The 17,227-nt window shown below is 43.1% G+C and overlaps 1 protein-coding gene and 1 long non-coding RNA gene across 5 annotated transcripts in view; one reads left to right on the top strand and one right to left on the bottom strand.

Annotated features, from left to right (window-relative positions):
* ANXA6 (annexin A6) overlaps positions 1-17,227 on the top strand; it is a 60,507-nt gene that overhangs the window by 31,004 nt on the left and 12,276 nt on the right. For both annotated transcript variants that reach the window (XM_007473898.3, XM_016427890.2), the window contains exons 8-18: positions 1,642-1,698; positions 2,752-2,845; positions 3,181-3,276; positions 4,173-4,231; positions 4,522-4,644; positions 5,801-5,859; positions 7,747-7,825; positions 8,885-8,966; positions 15,703-15,797; positions 16,370-16,483; positions 16,837-16,927. In XM_007473898.3, coding sequence (XP_007473960.2) covers positions 1,642-1,698; positions 2,752-2,845; positions 3,181-3,276; positions 4,173-4,231; positions 4,522-4,644; positions 5,801-5,859; positions 7,747-7,825; positions 8,885-8,966; positions 15,703-15,797; positions 16,370-16,483; positions 16,837-16,927 — 949 coding nt within the window. The remainder of the gene's footprint in view (positions 1-1,641; positions 1,699-2,751; positions 2,846-3,180; positions 3,277-4,172; positions 4,232-4,521; positions 4,645-5,800; positions 5,860-7,746; positions 7,826-8,884; positions 8,967-15,702; positions 15,798-16,369; positions 16,484-16,836; positions 16,928-17,227) is intronic.
* Positions 44-16,943, bottom strand: LOC103106853 (uncharacterized). Of its 3 annotated transcripts, none has more exons than XR_008915139.1 (4): positions 16,818-16,900; positions 15,972-16,164; positions 13,964-14,072; positions 44-532 (listed from the first exon to the last, which is right to left on the bottom strand). It is a non-coding gene; the product is annotated as an uncharacterized LOC103106853 (long non-coding RNA). The 3 variants fall into 3 exon arrangements; XR_008915141.1 differs by having other exon boundaries at positions 16,098-16,164; XR_008915140.1 differs by lacking the exon at positions 15,972-16,164 and having other exon boundaries at positions 16,818-16,943.

The following is a 17,227-nucleotide window of genomic DNA, read 5'->3' as shown; positions in this document are numbered from 1 at the left end:
TTGATGTCACTGCAGATGCCATGCCTCCATTTCTCTTCTCTGGTTTTCAGAAAGAGGCTTTCACTCTGATTTATTGGAAAGAGGAATCTTTTTTAGTTCTTTCTCAACTTTCCCGCTTAACTTCCTGAACTTTGCAGATGTGGGCACATGTATTCGGTCATGCATCTGTTTCCTGTTGCCTGTTCTCTCTCTGGCACCAATTCACTCAAGCACGTACAAACAAACACACATCATACACATTCGACCACATTAACACACTCACACTCATACATTTACACACACACAACATGAGTCCAAGTCTTGGCTCCTGCTCTCCCATTCTCCCCCAACTCCCACTGGCTGCTCTACTCTTCTTTATCCTCCTGATGAAGAGAAGAAAGTCCAAGTTCCGTTTTTTCCCCCTTTTCCTCTCATTCATTCTCTGTAGTTCTTGAGGCTGTCAGGGCCAGCAGCTTCAGCTAGCCAGTTAGCTGGTTCTATCTTTGTCTTTGATCAGAGAAGGTGGTGCTGCTGATCTGTCTTGAGTTGCTTCCTAATGATAAGGGAAGATAAGAATAAGGGAAGCGAAGCTAGCAAAGTAAACACTTCACTGGTGTGTTGTTTTCCCTTGGCCTCATTCTGAACCATGGAAAAATAGGCATTTCTTTGTCTAGAGATAGACCTTCCCCGTGCCCACCCTTTTTTAAATTTTATTTTATTTTATTTATGCAAAACCCACTTCCATATTGGTCATTGTTATAAGAATAAAGCCATACATAACCAAAACCCCCAAATAAAGCCATAAACATGCTGATGTGAAAGATGATTCCAACAGTTCTTTCTCTCCGTGCCCACTCTAAAACAGACAGATTTGAAGCACTGATGTAGTAGAAAGAATATTGGCTCTCAGAGAGGCAGCTGGGTGGCTCAGTGTATTAAGATCCAAGCCCAGAGATGGGAGGTCCTGGGTTCAAATCAGGCCCCAGACACTTCCTGACTGGGTGACCCTGGGCAAGTCACTTGACTCCCTTTGCCTAGCCCTTACCACTCTTCTGCCTTAGAACCAATACACAATATTGATTCTAAAGACAGAAGGTAAGGGTTTAAAAAATCAAAAGAACACTAGCTCTGACATCTATTAGCTCATGTGATGTTGAGCAAATCACTTGCCCTCCTTGAATTTCAATTTCCTCATCCATCAGATTAAATAAAAACTCTATAGGCACTTAGGAGGAAAAGATTTTGCAAAGAAAGCACAGTGGAATGTGGTTTCTTAGCAGGAACAGGAGAGCCCACCATAGGAAGCTTTAATCCCTTCTGGAAAATTGCTTTTAGCTTTTGCCACCAGTGAGGCTATGCTGAAATAAAGCTAAGATCATTGTTAGAGGGTAGGTCTTCCTCCAAGGGAGAGGTAACAAACCCATCCGCTGGCCCCTGGAGATATATTAGATGATGACAGGATAGGGAGAGGAGGCAGAGCCGAGGTGCTGCCTGCAGAAGGTGCAGAAGGCTCATTTCATTTAGGAACTAAAATCCCTGAAGGAGAGTGCTAAAGGAAGCTAGTCAGTCAAGATCTGCCTGGCAGGAGCACAGCAACTTTGCCAGCCTCTCTTGGGGTCAGTATGCCCTAAAGAAGGTGTCTTTTGTGTCTCTGTGCCCCAGGGGACCCGGGAGGAAGATGACGTGGTGAGCGAGGACCTGGTCGCACAAGATGTCAAGGTAAAGGAAAGCCTGTTGAAGTGTAGGATCAAGGGTCATCTTTCAGCCTATGCTGGTAGTGCAGTAGATAGAGCACTGAGTCGGAAGTCAGAAAGACCTAAGTTCAAATCCAGCCTCAGATACTTACTGGCTGTATGTCCCTGGCAAGGGACTTAAGTTCAATTTGCTTCCGTTTCCTCAACTATAAAATAGGGATAAATAATAAATGGAGTACCTATCTTAAAGAGTTCTTGTGAAGATCAGATGAGATATTTTAATGGGGAAAAAGAAAGAAGTTGTGGTTTTTGAAAATTCTTACATTCCAGAATATTTTCCATATAACTTTCAGACCAGCCTCTTCCCATTGGCCAAGATGATTGCTATGCAGGGTAACTGGATTGAGTGCCAGGCCAGATAAAGAAAGTCCTGGGTTTAAATCTGACTTGGAAGTTTAAACCCAGGACTTTCTTTCTCTGGCTTCAGTCACCTCCTAACTGTGTCACCCTGGGCAAGTCACTTAACCTCAGTTGGTTAGCCCTTGCCACTCTTCTGCCTTGGAACCCATACCTAGTATGGATTCTAAGAAAGAAGGTTAAGTTTTAAAAAATGAGCATTATTCTTCTTTTGTGCTAGAAGCTCATACTGTTAGGGACTCCTGTGCCTAGAAATCCCAATGATCAAGAAATCCAGAGGGCATGGTGGGGCTGAGAGGACCTATGAGACATTTTGTGTGCCTCAGATAGGAGAAGTGCCTCTATTGTGGTTTGAAAAGGCTCTGTTTGGAGAAAGGTCAGAGCAAAGAATCAGGCTTTCACTTTTGAGGACCTCAAAGCCTTTAGCTGATTTAGATCATTTGAGGAGGTGAGGGGGAGTCATTAATATGATTTCCTGACTTGCTGGCAGGGAAATAGCCCCAGTGGCTTGGCTTGGGACTTCCCCAGCCACATACATTTCCCTTCCCTGGCCTCTCTTTCTGAGGCTGGGCAATAAAGGCATTAAATGTCATCCATGAGGTGTCTGAGTGGGGAAGGCAGAACATTTCCTGGCCCAATGAAGTTTTTCCTTCCTCCACAGGACCTGTATGAAGCTGGGGAAATGAAATGGGGAACTGATGAGGCCCAGTTCATCTATATCTTGGGAAACCGAAGCAAACAGCACCTGAGGCTGGGTGAGCCCAGGCTCCTGGGACCCTCTTAGCAACAGCCAAGAACAAGCATCACAGTCGCCTTGAACACTATGCTTCATTTTCCTTTTTCTTTTGCCAAACCTTTGGGCTTAGTTCCTATTTGGGTTACTATTTTGTTTTGTTTTAAATAGGTGTGGTATGTCTGCAAATAATCATATATTCCCCACCAAAATACTTACTAGCCTCCTCTTCTCATTAAGCATCTGTATGACCGACCCATCCCCTCTCCAGAACACTAATCCTGACTTTCCTTAATATGTATTTTCTATCGATCTCACCACATGTCCCTGTCTGACAGCCCTGTCTCCTTTATTCAGTGTTTGATGAGTATCTGAAGACAACAGGGATTCCTATTGAGGCCAGCATCCGGGGAGAGCTGTCTGGGGACTTTGAGAAGTTAATGTTGGCTGTTGGTAGGTTCTGAAATCCATCCTGCCCCTCTTCCCATCTTCCACAAGGTTGTTGAATGCTGGAGGACACTCCAGAACCTCATCTAGGGGCACTAAGGAAGGGGGTTTGAGTTTAAGCTCCTTGAGTTCCTGGGTCAGTAGCTTTCCAAAAATGTCTTCTAAAATATTGCTACTGGCCTTGTTCCAATTTCTCCCAGTAGTTCCCCTTCCTTCTACCTATCTATACTTTCTCTTCCTACTATCTATGAGCCTAAGATCAGAGAATCTTAGTATCTGTAATCTAAATTCAGAGTACTTTAGTAATCCATAGCCTTGATGCAAAGAACCTTAGTTAATCCTAGCCTGGATGCTGAGAACCCTAGGAACCATTGCCTAGGTTCAGAGAACCCTATTAACTATAGTCTAGATTCAGAGAACCCGAGTATCTATAGCAAACAGTCTTCTTCCTAAAAACCAAGAGAACAGGAAAGAAATTTCTAGTTTATTACATTTCTATTTAGCTTTACTCTCAGCCCTTTTGCCTTTTAGGCTCTAGTCATGGTTTTGTGGGGAGGTGCTTATTTCTATGGTGGGGAAGGGTTTCCTGAAGCAAAGAAAATGTCTGGGATTCACATTCCTGTAGCTTTGCGATAGGCATCCCTGAAGGGAAAGCTGTGGGTTGCTGGTGTAGTTGAAAAATCCTACACTAGAGTCAGAAGACCTGGCAGCTATGCAACTGACTGTGACCGTGAGCAAATCACTTTCCTTCAGCTGTATCTCAGTCTTCTCCTCTTTAAAATTAAAAGATTGGCTCAGAGTTCCTTCTTAGTCTCTCATGCTATAATTTCTAAGTTTAGGTCTTGTGAATGGGTTCAGCAATTGTGCTTGAGCATTGCTCAATCCCATTTCTCTTTTCCCAGTAAAGTGCATCCGGAGCACCGCAGAGTATTTTGCAGAAAGACTCTTTAAAGCCATGAAGGTAGGTGATGGATCTGGGAGTGGGATTGGAGAGTGGTAGCAGGGGCACGACCCATTGCCCAGTGTCTTGTATGCCGTAGACCCTCAAAAAAGATGAATTGAAGCAGATCATGCTGTACCTTGCACCTGTTGTACTGAAGGGCTACATGGGATATCTTCAATCTCAGTAGACCTTGGCCAGATGGAAGGTCTCCAAGTCGTGTTTTGAGTACCTCCCTTTTCTGTATGGGCTGCCCAGGAAGGAGTCATCTCGGTTGTCTTTCTTCCCGTCCCCATCTGTGTCTCTTCCAGGGTCTGGGGACTCGGGACAACACTTTAATCCGTATCATGGTCTCCCGAAGTGAGCTGGACATGCTTGACATTAGGGAGGTGTTCCGGACCAAATATGAGAAGTCCCTTTACAGTATGATTAAGGTGAGCAGAGGCTTGGGATAGAGGGGAGGGAAGACTGATGACTTATTCCAAGACTGAGGAGGCTGAATCAAGGGGTCATTCCCAAACATAGCCACAAAGGGACCCATGATATTGCATATGTGAGAGACATCTTAAAGCGCCATAAATCTCTTAGAGATTCAAGGAGAATCCTAATCAGGTCAGTGGACTTGATATGAAGATATATAGATATAGGGGAAACTATATGACACAGTGAATAGATAGCCAGGCCTGGAGATGGGAGGTCTAGGGTTCAAATATGGCTTCAACCACTTCTTAGCTGTGTGATCCTGGGCAAGTCATTGACCTCTATTGCCTAAGCCTTACCATTCTTCTGCCTTAGAATGGATAGTATCAGGTTAAAGGGTTAAAAAAAGCCATACAGATATAAAGAAGGTGGCACTGTAGTGACATGATAGGGTACTATTAGGTTGCTAAAGAAACTCACTTGTCTGCCTCAGCTGTGTCATCCCATCCTCTTCCAAGAGCTAATCAATCATAGAACAACCTTAGAGCTAGAAGTCAGTCATCAAGAATTCATTAAGCACATACTATGTGTTAGAGGGACTGTGCTAAGCCTGAGGATACAAAAATAATTCTCGCCTTCAGTGAGAGAAGCAAGCAGTATGTCCAAGCAAGATATATACAGGAAAATCTGGATACCATTAACAGAGAGGGCAGTAACATTAAGAATGAACTTTACAGACCATTTAGCTTAAACCCCTTCCTATCGAGGAGGAATCCAAGCCCTAGAAAGGAGAAGCGCTGGGTGACCTTGGGCATGTCTAGTGTTGATCACCAGGGAGCATTGTGGCTGAGAAGTGAGGGAAGGTTGGAGGTCAAAGTCCAGAGAAAGCGGGACTATTGGAAAATGACTTATGGAGCCATTGGAGTGACTTTACTGGTTTATGTGGTCCCAGTTGTTCCTCCTTCCCACCTGTGCTGGAAGAGAAGCTTAGTTTACAGATGATGAATAAGGGTACTCATTCCATTTCCCCTATTCCTTTGGGTTTGGGCAGGCCTGTCCAACCCAGCTGAGAAGGAGTCCATGATGGAGCCTAGATACCCATCGCTTGGAAAGGTGATGCTCTCTAGGGGATTGAAAGGCTAATTTTCCCCACTCTTTCTTTCTTGCTAGAATGACACATCTGGAGAATACAAAAAGGCTTTGCTGAAGCTGTGTGGTGGTGATGATGAGTAAGTCACCATCTATACCCTTCCTCTGGAGGATGTCCTTCCCAGTAGAGGAGAATGGCACCATCCCTTGTAGGATCAGGGTTGGGAGAAGAGACCCACTGCAGGGCTTGAAAGGGGGGTGGGGAGCCATCCTGGTCCCTCTTTTCTTTTGCCTTACACCCATGTAAAGAGTGAGAAGTTCATGGGAAGGTTCAAGGCCCCACTGTGACACTAGGGGAGGTGGGGAGGAAGGATTCTTTAGGTGACCTGAGGGTAAGCACTGTCTCCCCACAATGTGTCACTTTTCTATGTATGTTTGCATGCATGTATAATGTTTTCCTAACTATTCTTGATGCTGGGACTCTTACTGACTCAGACTTTTGTCCAGGACTGAGCTGAGTCCTCTTCCCCTGTTGTCCCAGCAGCCTATGTTTTGGGGCAATCTTTGTACCTTGGAGACTGCAACATAGAGGGGATACAAATCCAGAATGTGTCATGGATTTCGGTGGGCCAATGAGAGGAGAGTCCCTCTGGTGTATATGGGAGAGCCAAATTAGCTATTTGGAGATGGACCAGGACCAAAAACCAAACATTCTTCTCTCTGTGTCTGCATATGTAGCCCAATAAACAAATTCCTAAGGGCTTACTGTGGGTGGAGGGAAGAAAGAGAAGGAATGTCTCATGGTATAGTGAACAAAACTGGGCTTGGAATCAGGAAAACCTGAATTCAAATCCTGCCATGACATTTGCTAGCTTTGTGAGCATGTCACTTAACCTCCATGGGCCTTAGTCAGCTCCCTAAAATTGACTAATCTATGACTTATTATGTTGTCCCACTTTGTAGAGGGAGTTCCTACATACAACTCTCAGCTGACTAAATGACAGTAGTCAAATGATGTTCAAGTCATGTGATGTGAAAGAGAGAGACACATACACACACACACACACACAGTACAGGTGCCAAAGTGTGTGATGAGACTTGTGTGGCTGTAGCTATGGATACCATGCTGAGGATGACTGGGTAACTCCAGCTATGCATCCATGGATGTAAGAAAGGAAGCCTTCCAGGTCTCTAAAGCCATGGACTATGTGCTGGGCTTGATGCCAGCTTAATTAACAGACATTTCCTGAGTCTAGATTGTGTTCAGAGTCCTGTCCCGACCCCTGAGGCAGATACAAAGACGAGTAAGATCCCTATCCTCAGAGCCAAGGAGTCACAGACCATGCTGGACCTACATGGTGAAGGATCAGGCCTTCACCCAGCAAAGCAAGAGGGAACATTTAAGGAACATCCCATTGAGGATGCCCTTAAACAAGGTTCCCTGGTAACCTGGTCAGTGCAAAGTAAAAGCCTCGGGTGTTGGAGTATTGGAAGAGGGGTGCTGTGGGGATGGGAGGGCCCCTTCCTTTTCTCAGTGTTGGAAATAGCCACCTGCCTCCTTCCCGAGGGTGAGCAAAGATGAACTTCTTATGGAATGAAACGGTCCCTGGGCAGCCGACTCTGTATGTCGACCTCCCTATGCAATAATTCAATTCCTAAGCTGGCCACTTTAAAATTGAGTCTGATTTTAAACACAACCGAGGAGATTGCTGTCGGAAGTGTCCCCACCGTGAATTCTTTTGTAAAGCCTAATCCAAAATTTCTCTCTGGCTTTAATCCTATTTTTCTCTGTTGGGTTTGTATAAAGCGAGGGTCCTCTAAATCTTCTGGGGGATGAAGAGTCTGTCAAGGTGGCTTCAATGGCCTTGGGGGAGGGAGGCTGAAGTTCTTGTCTCTCATGCTCCCAAATAAAACATGAGGGCTCAGCATCTCGGATGCCTCTTGGGGGAGGGAGCTGGAGTTCATTTGGGTCCCAGTCCTTCCTTACCATACCTGTCCTCTTCCTTCCCCCATCCCCACGGTTCCAGTGCTGCAGGCCAGTTCTTCCCAGAGGCAGCGAAGGTGGCCTATCAGATGTGGGAGCTTAGTGCAGTGGCCCGAGTGGAGGTCAGACCCCTGCCCCCACCCTCCCCTTTTCTGCTTGCACCCTGGACCACATGGCTTTCCTCTCTGACAGCTGGCTCCCACCTTCTCCTTTTCTGGCTCCAGGCTCCCCCTGGCGGCCAGTAGGAGGTGCTGGGACACACACTAAGGCTTCCTTTTCTTCCAAGTGATGGCGGTGCTGAAATTCCTGCATCAATCCCTTGACCTAACAGGCTAGAAGGTTTGCGGGAGGATATTAACCACTAACAGGGATTGCTGAAGCAAGATGGACTAATTCTTCTTACAAGCCTTTCCCAGCCCACTGCTGATGGCTGGGGCTTTGACGCATGAGAGCAGAGATCAAACTGGCTTGGGCACACTCTGCCATGGTGCCTTGAGAGTCTGCCACCCCATAATGAGGCTTCCAGGGTCCTTTTATACCTGTGGCTCAGATATATTTGAAGTAAATCATTCCCCCAGTGTTCTGAATCCCCTCCTTCCCTACAAGGTGAGATGGGTATAGAGTAGAGATGCCTATAAAAGGAAGAGGTAAGCTGGACAGGGGCAGGACTAAAGGGGACCAGGGAAAGAGTGGAAAAATAAATTAGTGTCACCCTGATTGTAGCAACTTGGAGTACTAGATAGGCAGCTGGAAGCCCTGAGTTCTAGTAGTGACTGCCAGTGACTGGCTGTATGAGCATGAGCAGATCACCAGAGTTTTCTCACCTGTAAAATGAGGTAGTTGCATTAGTTGTCTTCAAGGTCCCTTTTAGCCCATTCCATGATTCGTTGTAATCCAAAGCTTCAGACAACCTCTATCACCTGGAATTCTTTTGCTTCTCTCTTAAGAACAACACTGGACATGCACTGTTGCCCTGAGCTATGGTGGTCTCTTTCTCTTTCTCTATCTGCCTGCTAGGGGTACAGGGTCTGTTTGCTGTGCTCCTTCTCCCCACTCCCTTCCTCCTGCCAGTTGCTTGGCCCAGCCCTTGCTGGGAAATCCCCTCCTCCTCCTCCTCCTCCTCTTCTAGGGCCCTGGGGGGCCTCTCTACAGCCTACTCAGTTCTCTCTTGCTTCTTCTAGCTCAAAGGAACAGTACGTCCAGCCCCGAATTTTGACCCAGAAGCAGATGCCAAGGCTCTGAGGAAGGCCATGAAAGGCTTAGGTAAGGAGAATGCTGGTGACACTTATGGGGGAGACTGGTTAAGAAATAAAAAAGGTGGGTGTAACAAGAGCTAGAACTAGAGGCTTTAAAAACAAGCAAGGGTTTTGTTTTGTTTTGTTTTTCTGATCCTTCACTTATTTGAATGAAAATGAACAGCATAGAATATTAGGGGAAAAAAAACTTGTGAGTCAGGAGGGATATGGATTCCAGTGCTTCCAGTGCCACCAACTCTATAACCTTGGACAAGTTCAGATTTGGGGCTCTGTTTCTTCCTCTGTAACATGGAATAAATAATATCTGCCTTGCTGTAATCATGAGGTTGTATGATAAGATACACGACAATGCTTTGGGGAAAAAATAAACCCCTAAAAATGCCAGATTTCAGTCATGATCTCAATACCAGTACAGTGGGCTGTGTCCATTGAGGAGCTAATGCATTAAATGCCACCTGCCGCCATCTAGTGCCCATCTGCTTCTCTGGCTAGAGAGCTTAATAGTCCAGCAGAAGAGGATGGGAAAGTCTTGGTTCCTTGATATGGTCCATATGGTCATGGGATCATAGAATCTCTGAGCTAGAAGAGCCCCTAAAGCAATTTTTAAAAAATTATATATATATATATATATTTGAAAAAAGTAAGACTTCTTTCCTCCAAAGTCATTTAATATTTTAAAAATATTTTTCAATTTTATTTTTTTAAAAACTCTTACCTTTCATCTTAGAATCAATACTACTGTATATTGGTTCCAAGACAGAAGAGTGGTAAGAGCTAGGTAAATGGGAGTTAAGTGACTTGTTAAGTGACAGGGTCACACAGCTAGAAGTGTCTGAGGCCAGATTCAAACCCAGGACCTGCCTTTTCTAGGCCTGGTTCTCAATCCACTGAGCTGCCCAGCTGCCCCCCCATCCATTTAATTTTAACATTCATTTAAGATTCATTAAATATTGCTTGAAGACTTCCAGAGAAGCAGAGAATCCACTTCCTCTCATTCTATCTTTGAACAGTTTTTTTTTCTTTTATTTAGTCATTTTTCAGTCATATCTGACTTTTGTGACTCCATTTGGATTGGAATTTTTTTTTAGACAAACAAGGTTAAGTGATTTGCCCAGAGTTACATAGCTAGTAAGTGGCTGGGGTTGGATTTGAACTCAGGTCTTCTTGACTCCAGACCCCCCATTCTACCCTCTAGCCACCTAGCTGCCCAGGTTTGGTTTGGTTTTTTGGCCAAGATACTGGAGCAATTTACCATTTCCTTTTCCAATTCATTTTCCAGATAAGGAAAGGGAGGCAAAGAAGATTAAGTGACTTGCTTAGGGTCCTATAGCTAGTATCTGAGTCCAGTTTTCAACTCAGGAATAAGAATCTTCCTGACTCCAGGCCCAGCAGTCTAACCACTGCTCCACCTAGCTGTCTTTTTTCCCCTATTACACACATATTAAACATGCTTCTCTGCCACTTCTACATGTTACTCCTCATTCTGCCTTCTGGGGGGCAAATAAACCAAGTCTAAGACCAAGAACAGTCCTTCAAATACAAAGATGGTTATCCTCTGGCCCACAAGATCTTCTCTAGGCTGTGTATCTGTCATTCCTCAACCAGTTTTTTACACAGCATCATCTCAAGACCTTTCACCCCAGTTACTCTCCTCAGAACTTCAGTTCTGGTGCCCTTCCTGAGTTGCGGCTGCCATAGGACTCCTGATGTAGCCTGATTGGATCAGAGGGTCCCTCACCTCTCCTATTCTGGACCCTGACTCCCAATGCAGCCTAAGATCATTTAGCTCTTTTGTCGGCTACCTAGGACTTCTGACTCTTGTCAAGCTTGTAATACACTAAAACCTTCAGCTTCTTTTCATATGAACTACTTAGTCACAGCTAGATGCCTGTGAAGTTAAGTCCTCAAAACCAAGTGTAAGACTTCAGTTATCCCCATTACATTTTTCTCTTAAGATCTCCTCTATTGTTCTCACCTGTCAAGTATCCCAACTGACACAGCCTGACCTATTAGCTATCCTCTTCAGCATTGTGTAATCTTCAGATTCGATTTACATGGCTTCATCTAAGTCATTATTTGAAAAAAAAAATGTTGCCAGGCACAGGACCAAGGACAGATCCCTGAGGCATTTCACACATCTCTCCCCAGACTGAAGTTGACCTATTAACTACTTTTCCAAGATCTGGTCATTTTGTTCCAAATCCTCCCAAGTAATTGTCTCCCCTACACTTCTTTTTTATCACAAATTTAATTTTTTTAATTTAATTAATTACTTTAGAATATTTTCCCAAGGTTACAAGATTCATGTTCTTTCCCTGCCCCTCCAACCCCCCTCCCATAGCTGTTGCGCAATTCCTCTGGGTTTTACATGTGTAAAAATGGATCAAGACCCATTTCCATACCATTTTTTTACACTATTTTTACTATTTTTATTTACACTAGAGTGATCATTTAGTCTATATCCCCAATCCTAGCCCCATTGACCCTTGTGATTGAGCAATTGTTTTTCTTCTGTGTTTCTGCTCCCACAGTTCTTTCTCTGGATGTGAATAACGTTCTTTCTCCTAAGTCCCTCAGAATTGTCCTGAATTGCTGCATTGCTGCTAGTAGAGAAGTCCATTACATTCGATTGTACCACAGTATATCCATCTCTGTGTACAATGTTCTCCTGGTTCTGCTCCTCTCGCTCTGCATCACTTCCTGGAGGTTGTTCCAGTTTCCATGGAATTCCTCCACTTTATTATTCCTTTTGGCACAATAGTATTCCATCACCAACAGATACCACAATTTGTTCAGCCATTCCCCAGTCGAAGGGCATCCCCTCATTTTCCAATTTTTTGCCACCACAAAGAATGCAGCTATGAATATTTTGGTACAGATCTTTTTCCTTATGATCTTTTTACCCCTACACTTCTTGATCTTCAAGTCAACAAGAATTTGTTAAGTGTTTACCATATGCTAGGTACTGTGCTAAGTCTTGAGGATACAAAGACAAAAATGAAATGGTTTCTGCCTTTAAAGAATTTACATATTTATAAGTGGATAGACAATAAATATTAATCACACATGTAATATACATATATGAATATACACACCTATATGCATGTATATGTATCTCTGCATATCCTTGTATTATTTATATGTATACATGTGTTATATGCCTATATGTGATAATTGGGGGCACTCATTGAGAAATCAGGAAATGCGTGTTGAACTAAACCTTGAAGAGATCAAGAAAGATAAGGAGGGAGAGAATACTAGACCCCAGTGTGGAGACAAAGAAGGATCTAGACAAAGGAGCTTGAAGATAGAATGCTGTGTATGGGGAATAGTAAGTATATCAGATTAGCTAGAATATAGAATTCCTAAGAGGAAAAGAGATGTAATGAGACCAAAAGGATGGACTGGAACCAGGCTGTCGAGAGCCTGAAATGCCAAATAGAAGAGTTTCCATTTTATACTCAAGTCCATTAAAGATTCTTGAGCAAAGATTCGACTTGACCAGACTCATCCCTTAGGGATATCAGTTTGAAAAACAAATTAGAGAGAGACTCATGAGGAAATAGTCAAAGCAAGAGGTGATAAGGGCCTGAGCTCAAATGGTAGCTATATAAGTAGAGGAAAATGGGACAAACGTGTGAGTTCTTGCAAAGGAAGAATCAGTAAGCCTTGGAAATTTATGGGATGTGGGAGTGAGTGAGAGTGAAGAGGTAAGAGTGACTCTTAGGTTTTGAACCTGGATAACAAGGAAAATGATATTGCCTTTGACTGAAAAAGGATCATTGGGAAAAAAAGAACTAATTTAGGAGAAAAGATTGTTAGTGAGTTCTGTTTTCACTGTGTTGATTTGGAGCTATCTATAAGACACCTTAGTGGAGACATCTATCAGGCAGCTGGACTTATCGGCCTGGATCTAGAGAAAGAAATGAGAGATGGATAGTTAGACTTGAGGTTCATCTGATTAGAGATAAAAATTGAACCCATAAAAAAGCTGATGAGATCACTAAGAGAGAAAGTGTAGAGAGAGATGAAAACTCAGAAATACACCTATGTACACATAGTGGGGTGGACAAAGATGTTGATCTTACAAGAGGGATTGAGAAAAAAATGACAAGTCAGATAAATAGGAGAACCACAGCAAGGCAGTGTCACAAAAAAATATAGAAAGTAGAGGATCAATAATGAGTGACTCACAAGGATAGCATTAGAGACCTTATTATATGCTAGAATTTATATAATGCCTTAATATTTGCAAAGCATTTTACATATGTTAATTCATTTAATCCACACAATAAATTTCTGAGGTAGTTAATCTTTGTCATTTTCCCCATTTTATAGATAAGAAAATCGAGGCTGAGAGAGGTTTAATCATTTTCTCAGGACCACATAGCTATTGAGTGTCTAAAGTGGAATTTGAACTCTGACTTCAAGTCCAAAACTCTCCATTGAGCCACCTAGCTACCTACCATTATGCCTCTGGGTTAGTTTTCTCTGTGGCATGACATTTTGTGTAAAATGCTGCACTTTAGGTCATACTTGACTCACATCCAACCTCTCTTGGTACTTATTAATTGTATGACCCTGGGTGAGTCACTAATCTCGCTTGACTTCAGTTCTCCATTTATAAAATGAAAGATTTAGACTCAGTAGCCCAGGTCTCTAAATTTATGATCTTATGATTTACCAATCTAATAACCTTGCCAAGAAAGGAAAGCATATTACTCTGGCATAACCTCATTTTTATGAAGTCATATTAGCACTTATGACTACTGTTTCCTTGTCTAAATGTTCACAAATTATCCTTTTAATAATCTAGCATTTTCCAGAAATAAAATGACCTACAGTCTTCTGACTCTACTGTATATATTTTTGGAAAACCGTTTAAGTATTTCTAGTCCTATGACATTTTTCTTATTTATGATTTTAAAAAAACAACAGTAGATAAGCAATTACAACTTTTTCAGATCCCCAGGATGTTTACATCCTGTTTACATTCACTCTTACCTGGTGACTGGAATGAGTTCTTTAGGGGTCGCCAAGAGTTCTCATCTCACTAATTTGGGTGTTAGGTCCTAGTTATTTTTGTTGTGTACTTTTCAGTCTAATGATTCACCTGAAAGAAAACAAAAAGGGAGACCATTCTATCATCACTGTATCATGATCTCACCTTCTCTGATCAATGATCCTATCCCTTCTTTGACTTTTGTTCCCTAATGCCAATATAGTGATAAAGTTCTTTTTGTTGTGCTTAATACTTTTCCCCAACCTCAGCTCATTTTGAATTTTAGCTCTCATAACACCATTTTTACTTAAGCATGTGATAAGTGCTATATTTATCATCTGTTGTCCGTCTTCTACATAAGTCTTCTACAAATGACTTATAAAATTCAAAGCTGGCCACTCCACTTTAGGCATTTTCATTTTCCTCCTCTTTGGGATGGTTTCTGTTTTTGCCTTCTGAATGTCATTCTTCAGATCTTCTCATTCCTCTTGAACACATGTGATCCTACCTATCCTTTTCCTGAAAACTTGGAGACCTGCTTTCCTGCTTTCCTGAAATCTACTTTGTATATCAGACTAGACCCTACTTTCCTCTCTTGCTCTATCACAAATTCTAAGAGGGATGCATTATCCCTTCCCCTGCTTCCCGGTCTTATATTCCTACTTTACCAACCATTTTGTCCTTGTCAAAATCAAATCCATTATAGTAGTGCCACCTTTACTTTTTGGAAGACTACCATATTAATGTAAGCCAAGAATTTGTTAACTACTCTCCTTATGGAAGAGGGAGCTCTCACAACTGTCTGCGTATTTGAAGTTTCCCATCTTTCCTCTCTCATGTTTATTTTTTTTTCTTATCTTTTCATTTTAATGACAAATTTCCATATAATTTTTCCAATTTATATGCTGTCTTGTATTTCCATGCCAGGTCTGTTTCCTGAATTCCTCATCTGTTTCTTCCTTCAGATTGTTGTTGAGTCATGTCTGACTCTCTGTGACCCCATTTGGGGTTTTCTTGGCCAAGATACTAGAGCAGTTTGTCATTTCCTTCTCCAGCTTATTTTACATATGAGGAAACTGATACAAACTGGGTTAAGTGACTTGCCCAAGATCACAGAGCCAGTAAGTGTCTGAAGCGAGATTTGAACTCAGGAACATGAGTCCTCCTGACTTCTGGCCCAGCTCCCTAACCACTACATCACCTAAAACTGCCTAAAGATTTTTTTTTTTCGGGTAGTCTAGTTATTATACCTGATATCACTTTTACTTCTGTCTCCCCTACTTTTTACCAATATGTTCTTTGTTATGTTTCCTGCCCCTGCTTCAAGAGAGGCAGCATGATATAGTGTATTAAATAGTGGATATGAAGTCAGAAAACCTAGATCTGTATCTGACACATGCATTGTGACCATGGGCTAGTTATTTACTCTTTCTGGACCTCAATTTTCTCACCTTTGAAATGTGGATAATAATACACAGGGTTTATATTGAATTTGCAGTCCCCTAATATCCCTCATGATATAATAAGGGAGAATTATGAAGCCTCTGACTCAGAGGGAAACATTCTAGTTGAACCTCAGACTTAAGCCACTGACAAACAGTTCCTGCATTAGGGAGGGCTCTGGGAAGTTGCTCGGCAGTAGATAGACATACGCTACCAGGAACTTGCTTAGGATGAGACCTGGGGATACTCCTCCAGCCTGTCTTGTTGGGTCTTTCTGAATCCTCTTTGGCCATTTCAGGTACAGATGAGGACACTATCATTGACATCATCACTCACCGAAGCAATGACCAGCGGCAACAGATTCGACAGACCTTCAAGTCCCACTTTGGCCGAGTGAGAATGGTTCCCCACTTGGGCATTTTCCTGACTCCAACACCCACTTGCACTTTGGCCAACTTCCCCCTTTTCCTAGGCCCTTTTAGGCTCAGCCTTATAAAAGTAACTACTCAGTAGCCTTTCTAGCAGTGTCCCTTCTTTAATGTGGCAGGGACATTTCTGTTCTCTCACCTCAAGCAGTGAGTATGGGCTGCACATCCCTTTTGATTTCCCTTTGTGACCAATGGTGTGTTTGGGGGTCAATCAAGGTCCACTTTGTGTCTAAGGTTAGTTAGAGGAAAAGTCCAGAGAACGTACCAAAGCTGCCTTCTTATGATTAAATCTGTGGCCTTATTCTCAATAACAGGAATCTTACTGTAAGCTCCTAAATGATTCCATCTTAGGATACTGACATTCCCCAACTAACTCTGGGCCCCTAGCCAAGGTCTATCTCCCTGACCCCAGGTGATGCTCTTCTTCTCCTGTTGGCTTGGGGGGTGGGGAGGATGGGAAACCAGTTTCTTCCTCTTTTTTGTTGTTTTTATTTTTGTTTTTATTCAATAACCATTCTTTGCTTTGGCTTTTAAAAGGACCTGATGGCTGATCTGAAGTCTGAGATCTCAGGAAATCTGTCAAAGCTGATCTTGGGCCTCATGATGCCCCCTGCACACTATGATGCCAAGCAACTGAAGAAGGCCATGGAGGTGTCATACTGGGGCAAGGGAGGGGAAGCTGGGACAACATTGGATGAGAGGGAGGGCAATCAGGAGACAACCTCCCCCAACCTATTCTTTCTCTCTGCCCACCTGGCTCTGGGTACTTTGTGCCAGTGAAAACCATTTCTTAACTGTAGGCTCAGGAGGAGAATGGTGAACAGAGATAGTAGGTAGAAAGAACTGTAATAAAATAAAGTCAGGATTGACCTGCCCTGAATTCCTATCCTACACGGTGACATGAGACAGGGGGTAGCTCCTTCTGGCTTTGAAGTGGAGAGGTTGTCTTTCTGGTAATAAAAACAAAGCTATGGCTGAGCCTTACCTTTCCAATGGGTTTCTAGGGAGCTGGCACTGATGAACAGGCTCTGATTGAAATCCTGGCCACTCGGAACAACCAAGAAATCCAGGCCATCAATGAAGCTTATCAAGAAGGTAAGAGGACATGGTCGATGGGGTTAAAGAAAGGGAGCCAGAAACAAGGAGATGTGGCATGTTCTGGAGAAGGTCAAAGGTGATGAGAATGGGAACAATGGAAATAGAGGAGAGCTGGTATTAGAGAACCTTTGGGAAGATTCCAATTGTACACAGATTGCTTCCCTGGGACTTTTATAATTGATGGCCCCAACTTCTCTTTAAGTCCAACTTGAGCTAAGCTCCTTTGTTACCCTTGTGCCAGTGTTGAGCTAACCTGAGGTTGCTCTGGCTCTCAGCTCACTAATAGAGCCCCACATC

Source organism: Monodelphis domestica, chromosome 1 (genome assembly GCF_027887165.1).
Source record: "Monodelphis domestica isolate mMonDom1 chromosome 1, mMonDom1.pri, whole genome shotgun sequence".
NCBI lineage: Eukaryota > Metazoa > Chordata > Mammalia > Didelphimorphia > Didelphidae > Monodelphis > Monodelphis domestica.
This window is presented reverse-complemented; position numbering and strand designations above follow the sequence as displayed.